The following is a 20542-nucleotide window of genomic DNA, read 5'->3' on the forward strand; positions in this document are numbered from 1 at the left end:
CATCCATCTCACTTTTGATTTGCCAGTGACAGACTGCGATTTGGCAGGCTTTGGCTTGTAAACGCAATATTACAAGAATTGATAATGGCTCCACAAACATACGAGTGCTTATTTAAAATAGTTCTTTTTTGACAGAACAATCAGAAATTGATCAGAAAAGAGAGGATTGATGTTGCATTTAGCTATAAATATAATTTTTTATTGATGAAACTTGTCAAAAGGTTTACAAGTCACGCCATGAGTGGCAAGTGTTTGTGTCTGTGATTTCTTTAAGTCAGATTAAAGTATTTATCATTTTGACCAGAATCAGTCTCCAATCTAGGCCCAAACCTCTTCTACAAGTGAAAAATTGAAGATTTGTTGTGTTTTATATGTTTAAACCTTATAAAAACAAAAGCATCTCTAGGATGACAGCTGAATATTTATGATTTTACCAATTGACAAACATGCATTATGCTTTCTTCCAAATTCTCATGCAATTCCAAACAAAGACATGTTACTCAGTTTAAAACGTAAAAGTAATACACACTTATAAATATGAATTCAACCAGCAACAGCAGCCGAGGTTCGTCACTCCAGGAAACAATATCTCCTTCCTGAGGAAACACAAGACTATTAGAAATGTACAGCTGTGTGTCATCTGCATAACAACAGATATTTATATAGAATATTTGTGAAATGCACAACCAAGAGGAAGAGGATAGGTTATAAACAAAAAAGGCCCCAGGACAGAGCCCTGAGGGACTACAGCAGAGATTTGTATCTGCAGCTACAGAAAAATAATATAAACTGAATTGCAAGTGACAGCAAGAACAAACACATAATAATACCTGTTTTATTCATGCTTGGCACAGTATTCCCTAATTTTACTGTCATTGTTGATCCATCCTTTATGTGTAGAAAAGCACTTCTACTCCTCAGAGGAGTAGTGATCTCCGTTTCATCACCTGCTATTCTTGGAAAGAAAAAGAAAAACTGGAGAAAAAAGTTTATCCTAACAGAAAACTAGCTCTGACGTTTCTCAGACGTAATGCGGGGGTGTTTGGGACAGACGTTATCAGACTGGAAATGTTTCCTGTTGGTACAAACAAAATAAAACGCAACATCTAAATCTTTTCCAAATAGTACAGAGGTATAAATAGAGCTTTTAATGACAGACCTTAGTTGTCTTGTTTTTATTATGCCGTCAGCACTCTTCTTATGACACAAGTGTTTATCTTTTATGACTCGAAAGGTAAATTATCCCTTTTAATCGGCCTTTTTTAGGTTTTGCTTCATTCATGAGCAACTTTTATTGACTCATTCACTCGTTTTAAACAATGTTCTTGGTATTTTACAGCACAGATGGCATCGTGTGTCAATACTTAAATAATTTGTCAGTTGTGAAGTTATCTTTGTATGAGCTGCTGTCAGCTGTGGCTACAGTGAAAGTCAGAGGAGGAAGAAACAGGTCATTTGAGTGTTGGGAATGGTCTTTGAGACCAATGGTCTGGGAATTTAAAGAAAATTAAGGGAGAAAAATCCAAAACTTTTCATAGTTTTGCAGTTATTCCCCAAATATTTAATTGTTTTTTTGAAGAGAGTTGGAAATTAAAAGATCAGAATCCCTCTATGGTCTGGTAAATCAGAAATTAATGCATTATCACAAGAATTAAACTGAAAAAGTCAAAGTGAAACTTTAGCTAAAGGGGATCTCACTTATCTGGTATTTAAGTATAATAAAAATGATTTTGTGCAAAGATTCCTGTTTGTCTTCCTGCTGTTGACTTTGTCATTTTGTCAAATGTGGACAACAAGGTCTTAATCTCCGATGTCACTGGCACAGATTCTAGAAACATCAATTCAATGTCTCTTTATTCTTGATTTAACAATGAGATAAAACACGTTACCAGTCAGATCTGTCAAAATCTGTTTCTGTCTCAAAATAAAACTGAAGGAAAAATAAACACAGAGACAGTTGGAACCGACACCCAGCTGATTTACAGCCCAAAGCGCTGCTCTAAATCTGTTTTTCAGCACCAGAATAAAAAAGCATGAAGCATCCCACTGAAACAGGAACGGCATGGTTCTGAGGATGAAAGGAACTGGAACTGATTTTCTGAGGAAGGGATGGAGCCCGTGGTTCTGAAAAATGAGTTCTGGTTCTGGCTGGATCCGTCCCTCAGCTTCTCAGAGACCACTCAAGAGTCCTGTTGGATTATCATTTATGTCAATCAGATGCCGCCAAAATGAGCTTTTAAACTCAAGTAAATAATAAAGAAAAAAAATATTAAAGTGCTTTACTCTCCAGCTTTAAACTTTATTAAAACCGTGTTTTGTTCTGAATAGTGCTGTTGGTGAGTATTTATGGTTTATGAAGAATAAAAATGCCCAAAGGTTGTTTTTCTTTTCTTTTCAAGGCAAACTTAAATTAGAGAAGACACGGTTTATGTCAAGTTTTATGAGATGTAATAAAATCTTTAAATGAAACTTATTTTTGCTGTTAAATTTAAATAGAAAATAAAGTTGATTATGATTCTAAATGACCTTCAGCTTTCTGTAAGTCCTCACCCGAGTCACAGGGAGGCGGGAGGACACCCTGGACAGGTCTCCTGTCCATCACGGGGACACACAGAGACAAATAACCACACACACACACACCAGGGGATCATTTAGAAAAGTTAATGAACCTAACCTGCATAATTTTGGTCTGTGGGACAAAACTAGAGAAAACCCACACAAGCAGAACATGCTAACTCGGCAGAATCTGTGTGGGAATCGAACCAGCAACCTTCTCGCTGTGAGGCACTGGTGCAACGTGTAGCCCTCTGTGTGATTCCATTTTTATTTTTTATTTTCTTTAACATTTAAAGTGTATGTTAGATTTTTTTCCACTGAAGACGGAGAATTTATTGAGATTAGCAATTTTATTTTCTTCCTCGTGTCTTTCTGAAAGATATACTGAACAGGAAAAAATCTGTTAATGAAGGGAAAAAGACAGTGGCCTTGTGAAAAATGTTAACATGATTATTATTACTTATCATTATTATTATTATAGACTAAGTTACAACTCTTACTGCTTTGAGGCAATGTTTTACAATAAAGTTTTCTAAAGAACAAGTTAAAGCGCTTCCTCCTCACGATGCTGCTGTAATGCTGAGAAAATATTTTTTAATAAATTCTCAGAAGAAAAAACTTCTGGTCTTATTTTCGATTAGGAAAATCCCCTCAGGATGAGCCCGAGTGCCTCCCAGGCCCCGCCCACAACAGCCATCATCCTCCCACGTTGACGTCACAGCTCCTCAGCCCTCCCCCTCAGGCACCGGGGGAACCGGAGAGGTCTGATAAAACCTGAACTCAAAGGAAGGACCCTGACAGAACCTGCAGGAGGACACATCTGGTAAGAAGATTATCTATCATTTACACTTCTGTCGTGCTGCTGGTCTACTTTTTTATCTGTTCAGCAACTTTCTTATTAATAAAGAAAAAAAAATTAAAACGCAGCAGAATTAATTGAGATTAGCAATCTTACTTTCTTCCTCATATCCACAAACTGCTAAGTCCTCACCAGAGTCACAGGGAGGCGGGAGGACACCCTGGACAGGTCTCCTGTCCATCACGGGGACACACAGAGACATATAAGCGCACACACACACACTTCTGTCGTGATGCTGGTCTACTTTTTTATCTGTTCATCAACTTTCTTATTAATAAAGAAAAACATTAAAACACAGCAGAATGAATGGTTTTGATAGGTGGATTCAGTTAGATAATTATTATTTTTAACATAAAGCAACATTTGAACTAAAACACCATGTTGTCTTCTATTTACTGTAATGTGTGCATTATTCAGTCCTGAGGAGGAGAAACGGGTTTTTTTTTATTTGCCTCACCTGTTCTATTAGTTTCCTGCTGCAGAGTAAATTCCTGCACCGCTGCTGACTTCACAGTCCTGAGCGCCTTTAAGGAACTTAATTAGTGGTTGGTGTGAAGCAACGCTCATGGCATTCTGTGGCTCCATCATTAGGCGTGTTAAGGGTGAGTGTGCAAAGCTGCTCACACCGGATTCATCATGTCCAGACTCTTATCAGGATCATCTGGATTAGGGACAGAAGGTCTAACGCTGACATCCTCCATGAAACTGGTACTCCATTCATGTTTGATCAGCATCTCCATCTGTGACCCTGACACTGACTCTACACCACACAAAAGCCTCCATCTGTTTCCATCCTGGGAGATGGGATGACTCAGAGTGGCTCATTTTCTTTCTGCTGACCTTTGGAATTTGATTCCCTCTCTCTTGTTTTATCCCCCATTTATCCATCCTTTCAACTCGTTTCCTGGAACTGTCTCACGCACCGTTACGACCCCAGTTTACACCCGATGTCGACTCCTTGATATTTGTGTTTCTTCCTGAAAAGGAGTTTGTGGTGCTGTTGCTCACGGGGGGGGGGGGGGGGGGGGGGGGGGGGGGGGGGGTAGGCAACAACGCGAGCTTCTGTAGAGCCCTGCAGGTTTACCCAAGCCTGACCAAAATCCCTGATGGGAAAAGGACAAATAACGCCATGACATCACCAGAAAGTGCTGGTGAATATCATCTCAAAAGGTCTAAAACTTACTTTGAAGATGACAAAATTTACTATTTGTGTTCTCTGGAGACCCGCAAATTACACATGGAAATACTATAATTATAGTTAAGAATCAAACAAAGAAAATTGGACAGGAATTCCTGTTTATGTTTCCATTTTCTCCACTAAAACCAGTGCAGCACCTCATTTATGTACCATTTTCCTGCATATTTGATGTAACTTCCTCCCTTTTCTATTAATTTCTTTGACAACATGAAGCATATTTTATAATACAGGCCTTGTAATGAGTTTGGTACACCTTGAACTTTCAGTAACTCTAATTATTTAATAGACAAAAAAAAGTTGTTTTATCATTGGCTGCAAGCTAGAACAGCTAATTTGTGTTTTTTGCTTTGCATTTGTCTTTCTGTGCGGTTGTTCCTGTGTAAAGGTCTTAGATATAATTTTAAAGGACTCAGTCATGAACCAGAAATACTGACATGATGTATTTAAATGTAAATCAACATGCTTGTTTATTCCAAAACACCAAAAATTAAAACTTCAGAAGGAGCACTGCACCAACGCTGATGCAGAAACAGGAAGAGAAACTTTAAAAAATGCTTTCAACTGCAGTTCAGACTTTTATTTTCTGACTTGTCAGCCAGGTGCGACTGTGCTGCTGCACCACTAAACCCTTCCCACTTTGGTATTTTAGTTTTGTGGCACAAATAAAAGAATGTCTCACCTTCTAAAGCTCAACACAACATCGTGATTACCCGTCTTTTCACATCACCGTCGCTGCAATGTCAAACGCTGTGGTCACCGAGGAAGAGCAGTTCCTAAAATACACAGAAATGTCACGCAACTCCTGGCATTCACTTCCAGCTGGGATATTACCGCTGTGTGTGTGCGTGTGTGTGTGTGTGTGTGTGTGTGTGTGTGTGTGTGTGTGTGTGTGTTTGCCTTGCAGTGAATTGCACTTGTTTGCTGAACGTAAGTGCCTCATCTTCAAACCTGCTATTATGACTCACAGTATGGCCTCTAAATTACCAAACTTGTTTTGGATCCATCCGGTCATATGTGACCCACTTACAGGCCGAAACACACGAGTTTCAGCTGTTCACAGATCAGTGTCACACCCATGGACGTAATTTTCACTTTAGAAGTGGGGGGGGGGGGGACACACCGGGGGGGGGGGGGGGGATCTTTACAGTATGCTCTAAATTGAAACAGGCTTCAACACAAATGGTTGTTTTCCGCTTGGTCCTAGAGCTCAACCAGTGTCAATTTAATAAAGCGTAATATTGTTTTTGGATGGTAAAAAGTGCAGGGGTCAAAACTTGATTTTGGAAAAAGTGCCACCCCCCCCCCCCCCACCCCACCCCAAAATTACGTCCATGGTCACAACCAGGGGCGGTTCTAGGCCAAATTTTCCAGGGGGGCCACAGTGGGGCCAGTATTTTTTCATGGGGGCGCAAGAAAAAAAAGGGAAAAATTAGTGCAATATCAAAATTCTTTTTTGTCGTCGCCATATGACAAATTTTGTGCTTGTGCACAATTTTGCCAAAAGGAAATTCATTGATGTCAGGAAAATAAACTGTAGTGCTTGCATTCGTCTCTCAGCGTCTTTTCCGTTAGTCGTCCTCAAGAATTTCTTTGGGTCCCATTTAAACTATTTTTAATCTTTTATTCAAAAATCCACCGGGTAAACAGTTGTGTCCACAGAGTGTGCTGCGCTCTAAAGGCTCTGTTTGAAACGCTGCAGCGCATTAGTTCCCGTCTCCGAGGCAACACGGGGAAAAAAATCTGATCTCTTCAACACAGGGGCCATAACAGGGGCCAGGGCCGGTTCTATAGGGGCCCAGGCCCCTGTGGGCCCCTGTTTAAAACCGCCAATGGTCACAACTGTTCTTCATCTGTAACATTTACATGTCGCTTAGCTTCTTCTCAAGTTAAAAATACACGTTTCATCTCAGAAGAAAACACCCACGATGTTTGTTCCCTGGAAACTGTCTTATTGCTGATTATTTAGTTGCAGAAAACCAAACATTTGGGAAAGAAATGTTTAGTTTCAGATAAGTTTAGATTTTGTATAATTAACAAAAGGTTCAGTGCCTGTTTAGTTTTTGCATTCCTCTGCTTAGATGCACTGAAGGTTGTGCAAAAGAAGACCTCTTGGGTTGCTGAAGAGATGCTGCCCTAGAAGGGCCCCTTATAGCGATCTTTACATGGGAGGGAAGCGCATGTGTTCTTGTCTGATTTGTGTGTGTTTCTGCACACGTGCTGATATGTATGTGCATGTAAGCACAGTGAGTGCACTGGCAGCATTTGAGCAGGAAACACATGTTTTCAGTTGACAGGGCTGCAGGGGGGGGGGGGGGGGGCTGAGCAGCTGCACAAAAGAAACAAAGAAGAAACTGGTCTGGTTTTGTCACCCAGCCAGTGAGGCTCAGTTGGAGGGGTGAAAGCACCAGACTGCAGGGTTTTTGTTTCTCTAAGGCAAAAGCAGTTGTCAGCGGGCCCGTCCTTCTCATGTTGGCGTGTAAGTTTGTGTCTTTTTCAGTTAAACCCAGGGAAGGGGACGTTTGTCAGACCAAATGACAAATTAAAGGAGTAGTACATTTCTCTCTCTGTGTGTGTGTGTGTGTGTGTGTGTGTGTGTGTGTGTGTGTGTGTGTGTGTGTGTGTGTGTGTGTGTGTGTGTGTGTGTGTGTGTGTGTGTGTGTGAAATCACAAATTCAATTATCTCAGCTGACCACAGAAGGTGAGTCACAGAAGGACGAGACAGTGTGGAGAAACCTTCGAAGCTGGCCCGAGTTGGGATAGTTACCACTGCATGTCCGTTCCCTTTATACAAAAAAAAAAAAACCTCTTTAGATTTAATCGCCACTTCTCAGATTAAAATCACGTGCAGCTTTTCCCTTTTCCTCCTCCTCCTAATCATCTGTAGTGACTCATGTTTACTCACGTGACAGAAGAGCGGCAGATTCTCTTCCTCCTCATTTCTTTCCTGCAGGACAAGAATCTTTTGCAACACCGGAAAAATGGTCTAAATATACAATTCAGTTCCCTAAAAAGTGGAAATAAAAGTTAATTCTTTAAGTTCTAACTTTTAAACTCTGATACTTTTGCTGGCTCATTGCCTCCTTTCCACTGCATCCTAGTGATCACCATCTAATATTTGTATACAAGAGAAGATCCCCAACATCCTGTTTATTCCCAAGAAAGTGACGGGCTATAGTTTCTGCCGCTGGAGGAATGTAAAGTAACAAGGGAAGTGAATTCAGGGTGGTCAAGAAATATATTAAAATGAATCAGTGAGGTTGTTTAGACTTCCATGTGACTCAAAACAATGAGCTCAACCTACAGAAGCTGGACATGAGCTTCCCGTTCCTACAAGCACTCCACCGTTTCCAGCCTTTTCCTGCAGTGAGCCGACTGTACCGACAGAGAAAGGAAGCTGAGCAGGGAAGCTGTTCAGCTGGGGAAAGATGACCAGTTTTGATTATTATCCTGTAATTGTTTCAGCTGATGACATATTTATGACTAACCCACAACAATACTACATCAGACACAAAAATGTAGTCCCCTCGTTGTGACAGACCCCTTCTCATGGCTCCTAATGTGTAGCGTCAGTGTTGATATTTCATCCTGCATTCAGGCAGCAGTGGATGCGTGTGCAGTTTAATGCAGGAAAATCATTAAGCACCAGTTAGTCCAGCTTGCAAATGTGTCACTGCTCATTCATGCAAAGGAAATGAGAGAAAATCCATTAATATGTTTTAAAATCTTAATGCCTATTATCTTATCTAATTCAGTATTCTGTTTCTAATATTATTTTTTTCTTCTCAGTGACCTGGAGACTTCTTGAGGTGAAGATTCACTCAGAGCAGACATGTCAAGTTCGCTTCTGCTGTTTGTCTTTTCTGCTCTCTGCTGCAGCCTAGCGGCCAATGTGAGTAGTGCACCCCCTACCTTACCGTTGTTTATTATACAGTTTTGCTTCTTCATGCTACTTTGCAGAAACTGTTCATTTACTTTGAAGAATGTGACTTTTTATGCAGCTCAATCAAATGTCGTTATTTCATATTAAACTGTGATAGCTACCGGCTAACAGGTGTGGGTGATGAGGTAAAAATATCACATCACAGTGTTTTTATGGTGACTGAATGATTTAGTCTTTATAATTTATGTTAAAACTTAACTAAATATCTTATTTTAAAATTTTTTAAGTTACTGAAAACTAATAGTGAAACATAGCAGAAAAACAACAATATTAATCCAGAGAGCCCACTCATTTCATCTGATCAGCAGTGGCGCCTCCAGAAAATTTTGATAGGGGTGGTCAGATGGGGCCAAAGAAATTTTTGGGGTGGCACACCAAATTGGTCCTTGTGGTAACTATGGGAGGAGTGTAGCCTGTGGCGATGTTTTGCATTGCTGTTATGGCCACCAGCCTGGCCTCTTCAGGTGCAGGAGCCAGGATCACCCAGCCCCGGTGATCAGCCCAACACCGCCCCACCCTCCTCCTCTCTTCCAGGCTGCTGAAGAGCACAGCTGAGACAAATCCCTCCGACGACCTACACCTGGGATAAAAATGCTGTGCCTTCAGCAGTCTGGGAGGCAGCGGTGCAGGGCTTCGTCTGGCCTCCAGGCCTAGTTTTGTTTTAAACCCCTTTGACTTGATGAGTTTTAAAGGTTAAAGCTCTTAGTGATCCATAGGGATCTTTGGGCGATGTCAACTTGGTTGACTCAGTTTTAAAGGGGCATTATGGAAGTGTGACAGCCAAAACATGTATAGAAATAATAAATGTCTTCTTCATACATTCTCCTGCAATGCCCTGGTCCTGTAGAATGAGCCCTGGCATTTTTACTGTGATTGCCTGTTTTTCTGTAAAATCACAGAAAAAGAGAGATGCTCGGGTCGAGCAGGCTGCTTCATGCGCGTTCACGCTCAGGCATCGCCCGTAGCATTTGCTATCCGTAGCTTTAGCAGCAGAGAGAGAGGCAGTGCCACTTTGTCGCTGTTCCTAACGCCTAGTGACAAAGCTAGCTACATTTCTGAGGACCCTTAGCTACTTTCTGTAGAACTTTCTTCTAGATATTTCCTGCAAATTAGCAACAAAATAGCCATTTTCACTCCGAACCGTTCTTTGGTTTGACGTTGTTTCAGCTGTCATCAAAGATATAAATGTTACAGATACTGTGAATGTTACTAGAGTGTAGCTCACCTTGTAAGATGTCTGACTCTCATGCAGAAGACCTGGGTTTGATTCTGGATGTGAACATAGTTCATTTAGAGTTTCTTTTTTACATTAATGGTATATTTTTTCACAGTAAGAAGCCCAAATTTTTATTTGAGACTCGCCGAACGGCATTGAATTCACAGATAAAAAAGATGTGGGTTCAACTTTTTTCAAGCAAGGGAAGGGAATGATCTGAGCATGCAGGAGGACTGACCCATCATAAACCTTAGTCGGCTGTGCTGAAGAGAAAGGTACAGAACCAAATTATTTAATTAATTAGCTGCGTGTTCTCCTGTCCTCTGTCCTCCGGGCCACGCGCGCACACACACACACACACACACACACACACACACACACACACACACACACACACACACACACACACACACACACACACACACACACACACACGGGACTGTCTCAGCTGTTATTTTCATTAAGGAGTGTGCACGTACAGCATGTGCGCCTCGTGCACGAGCCTACTATTGAAGCTGCCGTTACGCTTTTGGCCTGAGGGGGCGATCACGAGCATAAAAATTCAAAAGTCCGTAAAGTCCCTTTAAAGTTACCTCTGTTTTGGTTTTTAGACATTTATCACCTTTGTTGTGTTTTAAAACACCTTCAGTTTTGGTTAAACTTTTAACAAAGTTTTAACCAGGTGTTTTAATTGTTAAGTTCTCTTTAACCGTTAACTTTATGGAGAATTTTTTCGTTTTGCATTATTTTAATAATGCTCTCCATCTGTTTGCTCACCTGTTTTAAACCCTTTTATGTCAACTGAACCCATTTTTAATCCACTGTCATGTTCGTTACCCCCTTCCTTCACATTTTTACAACACATGCCGGGGTTGTAACAATTGCTACTTTATTTGTTTTCAATTTAAAAAAAAACTGTACGTTTCCAAATATTTAACTAAAATTTTACAAACAAAGATTTCAGAAAAATACATTTGTTATTTCAAATTTTATTTAAAAATGTTTTATTCTTTAATTCACCCGTTGCTGTGCTCAAAAAAACTATGGAGATAAAAATGTTCTTAAAGGATGAGCAGCAGAAATATGCATGTATTAAAATCTGATATTTGTTTACTCATTAATTGTTTTGTTTTTATTTTGTTTCACAATTATGTCTTGAATAAATAAGATCAATTTATGGTTTTAGTCAACATTATTATGATTTATTAACACTGGATTTTACTGGGGGGGGCAGCAATTTTTTAGGGGTGGCCCTGGCCCCCCCTTGGGGGTGCCATTGCTGATCAAGCTCAGTGTGTCACGTCTAAAACGGTCCTGGTGGAAACAGATATAATCTCATGTTTTGTCTTCTGGCAGTTGGAATGTAAAAATTCTACGATTATTTTAATTTAACATTTTTCTTTTACACGGTCAGTGTTTGAAACCAGTTTCCTATCGTTCTGGTGGTTTTTGTGTCTAACCCGTGCACCGTGTTGCAGGTGGAGCTGCTCCGCGTCAAGCGAGGAGCTCGTTTTTACAGAGGTGAGCCTGACAGGACGCCAGCTAGACGGACGCTTTTGATTGTTCAGTTCAAGAAGTCTTCACCTTCGTTTGACGCATCCTGTGAGCCTCGACATTCTTCTGTTCTCATCTCTAACACCACTACCACCATCACCGCCTGTTAATTCTCATGTGTTTGTGCTCATCCTTGATGTTGTAATCTAACGTGTTCATGTTTTTATCACCTCCTTGTGTTTGTGTGTTTTCTCAGTACGTTGTGTGGACAGCGAGACGTCGGCAGTGCGTAGTTTTGGTGACACGTGGATGCGGTGGAAGGGTCAGCGTGTGGAGTTTTGTCGTTGTGCTTTAGGAGGAAGAGATGTTTGTCATGTTGTCCCCGTCATCAGTGAGTGTGATGTGAATGAAGGAACACAGAAACACAAGCAGAGGCCCTCACTGACCCATCTGCCTTTCATTATAACTTTTTTCTTTTTGCCTCTAAGTTTCAGTCAGATGATTATTTTTCATTGGTCGTGTGTTCGGATCCCTGCTATTTCAGTGCATCCAAGTGAAAAGCTGCTGGGTTTTCCATGCATCCTCCGAGGGTGTAGTTTAGTCTGAGATTATTTGAAATACTCCTGCCAGACCAGCCCTCGTGCGCACTTTCACCCTCATTGGCGGATTCTGTGAAGCACGATTTACCCTCCGTCATACAAATAGCAACCACATTTTGTTGTAACACCACTAGAAATGAAGGGGGTGCTGTTATTCCTTGAGCATAAAAAATAAAATAATAAACAGTTAAAGGACCGGTGAATTTAACTAAAGATGTCTGCACCAGATGGAAATCCTTGCCTCTGAGTGATGACCACAGTGTGGTGACGTTTAGGGGCGTCGCACACGCAGACTTTGACCCATCAGTCATTCTCCTACTGTAGATGACGTGTGGCTGACCAAACGACTCTTGTCGTCTTTTTCCAGACTGCTACGTGTCTCAGTGCTACAACGGAGGAACCTGTAAGGAGGCCGTCTACTCATCAGACTACATTTGTCAGTGTCCCTCCGGCTTCAGCGGGGCTCAGTGTGAGATCAGTAAGTACCAGTGCAGGCGTCATCATAAAACAGCCGATGAATTATTAAAGGGGCATTATGGAAGTGTGACAGCCAAAACATGTATAGAAATAATAAATGTCTTCTTCATACATTCTCCTGCAATGCCCTGGTCCTGTAGAATGAGCCCTGGCATTTTTACTGTGATTGCCTGTTTTTCTGTAAAATCACAGAAAAAGAGAGATGCTCGGGTCGAGCAGGCTGCTTCATGCGCGTTCACGCTCAGGCATCGCCCGTAGCATTTGCTATCCGTAGCTTTAGCAGCAGAGAGAGAGGCAGTGCCACTTTGTCGCTGTTCCTAACGCCTAGTGACAAAGCTAGCTACATTTCTGAGGACCCTTAGCTACTTTCTGTACAACTTTCTTCTAGATATTTCCTGCTAATTAGCAACAAAATAGCCATTTTCACTCCCAACCGTTCTTTGGTTTGACGTTGTTTCAGCTGTCATCAAGGATATAAATGTTACAGATACTGTGAATGTTACTAGAGTGTAGCTCACCTTGTAAGATGTCTGACTCTCATGCAGAAGACCTGGGTTTGATTCTGGATGTGAACATAGTTTATTTAGAGTTTTTTTTTTACATTAATGGTATATTTTTTACAGTAAGATGGCCAAATTTTTATTTGAGTTTTGCCGAACGGCATTGAATTCACAGATAAAAAAGATGTGGGTTCAACTTTCATTTTGGAACAATTTTTCAAGCAAGGGAAGGGAATGATCTGAGCATGCAGGAGGACTGACCCATCATAAACCTTTGTCGGCTGTGCTGAAGAGAAAGCTACAGAACCACATTATTTAATTCATTAGCTGCGTGTTCTCCTGCCCTCTGTCCTCCGGGCCACACACACACACACACACACACACACACACACACACACACACACACACACACACACACACACACACACACACACACACACACACACACACACACACACACACACACACACACACAGGACTGTCTCAGCTGTTATTTTCGTTAAGGAGTGTGCACGTACAGCATGCGCGCCTCGTGCACGAGCCTACTATTGAAGCTGCCATTACGCTTTTGGCCTGAGGGGGCAATCACGAGCATAAAAATTCAAAAGTCCATAAATTCCCTTTAAAATCTGCTCATTTCTGTGTTTTTTGAACAAATAAAGCTAATAAAGTGTCCAAGAAACGTGCAAAACAACAGATATGAAATCTCGTCAGGCTTTTTGAGGCGTAACAGTTGCAACCTGGCCGTTACACTTGGTATAACACTAGAATATCCTTTTTATTTTGGAGCAGCAGCAAATCCAGCCTCGTCTATAAAAGTCACAGCTTGACAGGATTTATTTAAACTTGTTTGTGACCCTCGATAAAGTCACAGTCTGGCGGTGTGACGCCGCAGCTGGTGTCATGAGGTTGTGGTCTAAAGAAGGGAGAGAAAAAGAATCGGAACCATGGAAAAACTTTCTGGGATGTGAATGTTTTTGTTTCTGTGGTTTAATGGGACACCCCACCCTGGGATAATTATCCAAAGCAAAGCCGTCACATCCAAGTGATTTAGGCAAAAAACAGTTAATACAACCATTTAGTCTTTGGTCACAGTTTCAAACCACTAATAGGAAAACTACTCAATTAAAACAAAAGTTGGAATTTTGGCTGTCATATAAAAAATATAGTAGTCTTTTCATAATTTAGCCATCTCTGTGTCCAAATACATTAAATAAATCAGATATTAGGAGGATGTCCAGCTTGTGTCTACCCTTTGTCGCCGATTCTGTTCATAACTTTAATGGACAGGACTTCAGGTGCAGCCAAGGCGTTGACGGGATCCGTTTTAGTGGCCTGAGGATCAGATCTCTGCGTTTTGCATATCACGTGGTCCTGTTGGCTTCATCAGACCATGATCTCCGGGTTTCACTGGATCAGTTTGCCCCAGAGAGTGTGAAGCAGCTGGGATGAGAATCAGCTCCTCTAAATCCGAGACCATCGTCTTGTCTCCGGGTCAGGGATGAGGTCCTGACTCAAGTGGAGGAGGTTGAGTGTATCGGGGTCTTGTTCACAAGTGAGGGAAAGCTGGAGCAAGGAATCGACAGGCGGACTGGTGCTGCGTCTGCAGTGATGCCGGAGTTGTACCGGTCTGTCGTGGTGAAGAGAGAGCTGAGCTGAAAGGCAAAGTTCTCAATTTACGGGGCGACGGTGGCACAGGAGTTAAGCGCTCGCCCCGCAATCAGAAGGTTGCAGGTTCGAGTCCCGCTCAGTCTGTCGCTGTCGTTGTGTCCTTGGGCAAGACACTTAACCCACGTCGCCTGCTGGTGGTGGTCGGAGGGACCGGTGGCGCCAGTGCTCGGCAGCCTCGCCTCTGTCAGTGCGCCCCAGGGCAGCTGTGGCTACATCGTAGCTCATCCCCACCAGCGTGTGAATGTGTGTGTGAATGGGTGAATGACTGATTGTGTTGTAAAGTGCCTTGGGGGGTTCCAGGACTCTAGAAGGTGCTATATCAAATACAGGCCATTTACCGGTTGATCTACGTTCCTACCCTCACCTGTGGTCACGGTTTTGGGCAGTGACCGTAAGAATGAGATCACGGATACAAGCGGCCGAAATTAGTTTTCTCTGCTGGGTGGCTGGGCTCTTCCTTAGAGATAAGGTGAGAAGCTTGGCCATCTGGGAGGGGCTCGGAGTAGACCCGCTGCTCCTCCACGTCGAGAGGAGCCAGTTGAGGTGGCTCGGGCATCTGGTCAGGATGCCTCCTGGACGCCTCCCTGGTGAGGTTGAAGGAACTTTGTCTCTCAGCTGGCCAGGAAACACCTCGAGATGACCCGGAGGAGCTGGTCCATGTGGTTGTGGAGAGAGGCGTACGGGCCTCTCTGCTTAGGCTGCTGTCCCCGCGACCCGACCCCGGATAAACGGATAAAAATAGATGGATGGATGGTCCAGCTTGTGTTAAATCCAGGTCCTGGTTTTCCAACAGATACCAGTGAGAAGTGTGTTGTGGGGAAGGGGGAAGGCTACCGCGGCACACAGAGCATCAGCCAGACGGGATCAGACTGCATCAACTGGAACTCAACGTCTCTGAGAGGAAGAAGGTTCACGGCTCGAAAATCAGATGCCAGCAGCCTCGGGCTGGGGAATCACAACTTCTGCAGGTTAGCCAACGGGAACGGATGTAGAAAACTTAAACTGTAAAGTTTAGTCCAAGTGTTACACCATGAGATACAAGGTGCAGGTCTGGTGTGGAGACATTTGGTTTGAATTTTTGACTGATGTGGTTGAGATTCTGCAAATCAAAATTTATTTTTAAGTTTTATCCAAAAATCTGTCTTGAGACCATTTCATCCATCAAAGTGTTTCCTCATTGATTGTCACATTTTATTTTAACACAATTAGGTGATTTGTTATTTAGAGTTGTTCACATTGTTGTAAGTCTATCGTAGGATTTCGTTTAGCAAGACATAAGCCTAAAGTTTCTGTCTGCACATGTAAGCTTCAAACTCTGCTTTGTTGATTGGGTTTCATATAAAACACCCTATTTGGGTCTTTTAATGACCAGCGAGACGTGACAGACGGCTGCTCACACTGAGCTAGGATCCTCTGGAGGTTTCTTCCTGTTCAAAGGGAGTTTTCCTCTCCGCTATCGCTACATGCTTGCTTAGTATGGAGATTGCTGTAAAGACTCTGACACAATGAGGGTTTTCTATAGGAAACTTGTAACTAACTGGAATAATGAACTGAACTGATAAGCAGGTTCAGTTGGAGTGTTTACCTTGTAAAGTGCCTTGAGATGACTTGTGTTGTGATTTGACGCTATTTAAATAAACTTAATTGAATTGGACTTTTGAAAAAATGTCAAATTTAATTTTGTTATATTTTTACGTTTGGAAATTAATCAGTTATTTTTCCAGAAAAGAAGGCAACAAACCATGATGCAACCACCGCCGTGTTTTACAATCTTAATTTTCTAAATGGAAAATAGTAAAATATTTACACATAAAACGTCAAGTAGCACAGCACACACTGTCTAACAATGTTATTAATTATTTTTCCAATTAGTTTTTCATCATAAATCCTAGAGAACATCTGTTTTAGTGCAGACTAACAGATTGAGTTGTGAAGCTTCTGATTTTGATCTTCAGGAATCCCGACCGGGACAGCTCTCCCTGGTGTTACATCTATAAAGGCACTGAGATTGTGTGGGACTTCTGTTCCTTACCTAAATGTCCAAAAGGTAGAAAAGAAAAACTAAATATACTCGGTCCGAAGCTGAAGCACTCTTAATAAAACACTTCTTTTGTGTGTGTTTTTAACAGTTAGGAACACCGAGTGTGTTGTGGATTCTGGTCAGTCATACAGAGGAACAACGTCCGTCACCAAAAGCGGCGCTCTCTGTCTCCCGTGGGATTCTCCAGCTATCAGACGTAAGGTCAACAATGCTTGGAGATCAAATGCTGCGGAGCTGGGACTCAGCAATCATAATTTCTGCAGGTACCGATGCCAGTGGTTTCATATGTGAAAAAAGGCATTGATGGACAGAAAGATACTTAAAGCTCAGGGTTTTCCAACAGGAATCCAGATGGTGATGCAGCTCCATGGTGCCACACCTACAAAAACATGGTTCTGACCTGGGAACTGTGCGACATTCCCAAATGCTGTGAGTTCCCTTATTTTCATGCCTCTATTGTTGATCTATACCAAAGTGCAATGGGGATAACCTTTAATTCTCCATCATCCAGCAAGACGTCCGTCGGTCATCTCCACTCTCGGCCCACGTGCTCCCACCACTAACAGCAACAACAAAGGTACTCCAGAGCCTCTTCAAACCCCCCAAAACAGGTTCTTCTACGTCAGTTTTCATTTTTAGTAAGTATTTAACCTGCAATCTGCCCCCCTGCAGAGACGTGCGGCCAGCGTTTTGACAACTCTCTGAATCGGCCAGCGTTCCGCATGTTTGGAGGCAGAGACAGTGACATCGCGGAGCAGCCGTGGCAGGCTGCCATCGGTTTTTACAATGCCCGTCACAGAAAGCACTTCCATCGCTGTGGAGGAGTCCTCATCAGCTCCTGCTGGGTCCTGTCTGCAGCACACTGCTTCGAAATCACGTAGGAACTCACCTTTATGCAAAGATCCATACCAGTGGTAAAAATTGTTCTCGGTGGGGCTACGTGTGAAAAATATTTCCTACTTGGTACGTTGTAAACATTCAAATGAACAGTTGTAAAATTACCACAATTTAATTTCCCTTCTCCAAATCAGCAGTCCATTAACTAATTTACAGATGAATTAGACAATAAGGAAATTAAAATCAAAACACATTCATGAGAGCAACTGTAGTCCATAATGTCCATTTTTGTACTTATTAACATTTTATTTCAACATTAGTTTGTTTTCCAGCTAGAGGTTTTACTCTCTGTGTCTGAATTAAGTTGCTCAAAGCGTGCAAACCTCAACGCGTAACACTTGGTGTCACCAGTAGGTGGCACTAACCCGACATAGAATTGAATTAGATATCCTGTTTTTTTACATTATAATCACAGAAAATCAGACAAACACATTTTACTACAACAGCTACAGTTTCAGCTAAATCTACAAAAACCAGCAGTGAGTGTGTGTGAATGATGGATCCAGAGGGAGAGGGGAAAAGGAGATCCACCCAGCGTGCTAGCTAGCTATTTCCTGTAGCAAGAACACTATCGGCCAGCGCCCCAGAGACAATAAATTCAGTGATGCTGATTGGCCAAAAATTCACCAGTTCTCCCTAGCAACTAAACATGATTGGCTTTTGGGCTGCAGTTAAGGGGCGCTTTTTCTAGTGCCCCAGAAGTATTATTAGTGAGTCTATTGAAGAAATTTCACTGTTTAATGAGAGACAACTGGTGAAATTTATTAGTAAGCAATTCGGATTGTAGTATGTAGGCACATACAATTAAGCAAAACTTGCACATTTATCGTGAAAATATGTAAATATATTGTAGATTAAAAAAAAAACTTTTAGATTTTTTTCTGTCTGGGAAGGCGATCTGTAGCGCCCCCTATGGATGAGCCCCCACTGACGCACACACAGTTTTGTTTTGTGCTACACGTCCTGAAGTTTTTTTTTCTTTTTCAGTGACAAACCAGAAAATTTTCAAGTGATTTTGGGAAGAACGTTTCGAAACCAGTCTTCAAGCAGTGAGCAGATCTTCAGTGTTGAGAACTACTGGATTCATGAGAAGTTTGACAATGAAACCTTCGACAACGACATTGGTGAGAAGGATTTTCATTTCTTTCTTTTTTTTATTGCAGTTTACAAAACTTTTCTGAAGAGGTTTGATGATTCAGTGATGCAGACGTTTGAGTTGACAATAAAAACGTAATGAGAGACTTGGATGTTTTTACAAAGCGGTGGTGATATGGAAAGCTCCAGCAGGCAGGGGAGGCTCATTAAGTATTTTATTCAGCCCACAGCGCATTACACTGACTTTCCTGTGGTCACTTTCCACTTGCAGTTATTTTAAAGCTGAAGTCGGACATTGGCATATGTGCCGTGAACTCTCCAGAGGTTCTTCCAGCGTGTCTGCCTGAGCGTGGGCTGATGCTGCCCGACTGGACCGAGTGCGAGATCTCTGGATATGGAAAAGATGCAGAATGTAAGCCAGCACTAGCATGCAGGAGTTTTGTTAGTTTATGAACCAGCAGAGGGCAGCACGGGCACACACTCGCACAGGTCGAGCAGATTTTAGAGGCTGAATTTGTAAAACTTTCTCCAGTTTCTGCAGAGTTCTCAGAGCGAGTGAAAAGAGGACACGTCCGCCTGTGGCCCAGAGAGCGCTGTGTTCCCGAGGTTCTGTCTGGACGCACGGTCACCTCCAACATGCTGTGCGCAGGTGACACTCGAGGGCTTGATGATGCCTGCAAGGTGAGACTGATTAACTTTCCCATCAAATATAAATAAAATATAAGATGAATTTATAATTTTGTTTCTTCGTCTCCACCTGCAGGGTGACTCCGGAGGCCCTTTAGTCTGTCGACACAAAGACAGGATGACTCTGATGGGCGTGATCAGCTGGGGCGATGGGTGTGGACAGAAGGACAAACCAGGGGTTTACACAAAGGTCACACACTACATTGACTGGATCAACAACAAAATTACTTCAAATCCTTTTTAAAATAAAAAAGATGAAAAAAAAAAGTTCCCGGATGACCCACAAACTCTGTGGGTGGACAGCAGCGTTTGTCATGACGGCTGTCCCGAGTGCTGCTTCTTCTTGTGGATCTGGATCCAAACCCATGGAGGTTTGAAGTCAGCAGGACTGAAGGCTGGAGGTTTAGTGTTAGTTTAGTGGTTTGAATGAACCATAAATAAAGCAGATTTAGAGAATTAGTTCTCTTTTTCTGAGCCATCTACATGGACGTAATTTTGGGGGGGACAGGGGGGACATGTCCCCCCCACTTTTTCCAAAGTCAAGTTTTGAGCCCTACACTTTTTACCATCCAAAAACAACATTACGCTATTTTAAATTGACACTGGTTGAGCTCTAGGACCAGACATTACTTGTCTTGTGTGTGTGTGTGTGTGTGTGTGTGTGTGTGTGTGTGTGTGTGTGTGTGTGTGTGTGTGTGTGTGTGTGTGTGTGTGTGTGTGTGTGTGTGTGTGTGTGTGTGTGTGTGTGTGTGTGTGTGTGTGTGTGTGTGTGTGTGTGTGTGTGTGTGTGTGTGTGTGTGTGTGTCTCTGCTCTGTCTTCTCCATCCCCAGTGAGTCGTGGAGGATGGCTGCTTATACTGAGCCAGGATTCTCTGGAGGTTTCTTCCTGTTAAAAGGGAGTTTTCCTCTCCACTGTCGCTGCATGCTTGCTTAGTATGAGGATTGCATCAAGTCACTGACACTAGTCAGTGACTTGATGCAATTTGCTGGGTTCCTTATATAGGAAACATTATTTCTGATTGGCTTAATGAACTGTGAATTGGAATGTTTATTATGTGAAGTGTCTTGAGACGACTCTTGTCGTGATTTGGCGCTATATAAATAAACTTGAATTGAATTGAATTGAAGCGGAAAACAACCGTTTGTGTTGAAGCCTGTTTCCCATTAGAGTATACTATAAAGATCCCCCCCCCCACTTCTAAATTGAAAATTACGTCCATGGCCATCTATATCATATTTCTACATTTGAATACCTACAGAGGTTTGTTGCCTCTAAGTAACTAGACATGGGTTCTGTAACAGATCAGCAACA

At 42.2% G+C, this 20542-nt stretch overlaps 1 protein-coding gene across 3 annotated transcripts; it reads left to right on the forward strand.

Annotated features, from left to right (window-relative positions):
• Window positions 1-3278: 3278 nt before the first annotated feature.
• plat (plasminogen activator, tissue) lies at window positions 3279-19861 on the forward strand. 3 transcript variants are annotated; one of them, XM_015973129.3, is made up of 15 exons: window positions 3280-3379; window positions 8400-8502; window positions 11248-11371; window positions 11520-11654; window positions 12230-12340; window positions 15304-15478; window positions 16466-16557; window positions 16640-16814; window positions 16895-16980; window positions 17063-17128; window positions 17224-17428; window positions 18436-18572; window positions 18815-18955; window positions 19076-19224; window positions 19307-19861. In XM_015973129.3, the coding sequence occupies exons 2-15, from the start codon at window positions 8443-8445 to the stop codon at window positions 19472-19474; spliced, it is 1824 nt and encodes a 607-aa protein (XP_015828615.1). In that variant the 5' UTR covers window positions 3280-3379; window positions 8400-8442; the 3' UTR covers window positions 19475-19861. The 3 variants fall into 3 exon arrangements, with proteins under 3 accessions (XP_015828617.1, XP_015828615.1, XP_015828616.1); XM_015973130.3 differs by having other exon boundaries at window positions 11248-11290; XM_015973131.3 differs by lacking the exon at window positions 11520-11654 and having other exon boundaries at window positions 3279-3379; window positions 11248-11290.
• The last annotated feature ends 681 nt before the right edge of the window (window positions 19862-20542 follow it).

This window comes from Nothobranchius furzeri, chromosome 17 (genome assembly GCF_043380555.1).
Source record: "Nothobranchius furzeri strain GRZ-AD chromosome 17, NfurGRZ-RIMD1, whole genome shotgun sequence".
NCBI lineage: Eukaryota > Metazoa > Chordata > Actinopteri > Cyprinodontiformes > Nothobranchiidae > Nothobranchius > Nothobranchius furzeri.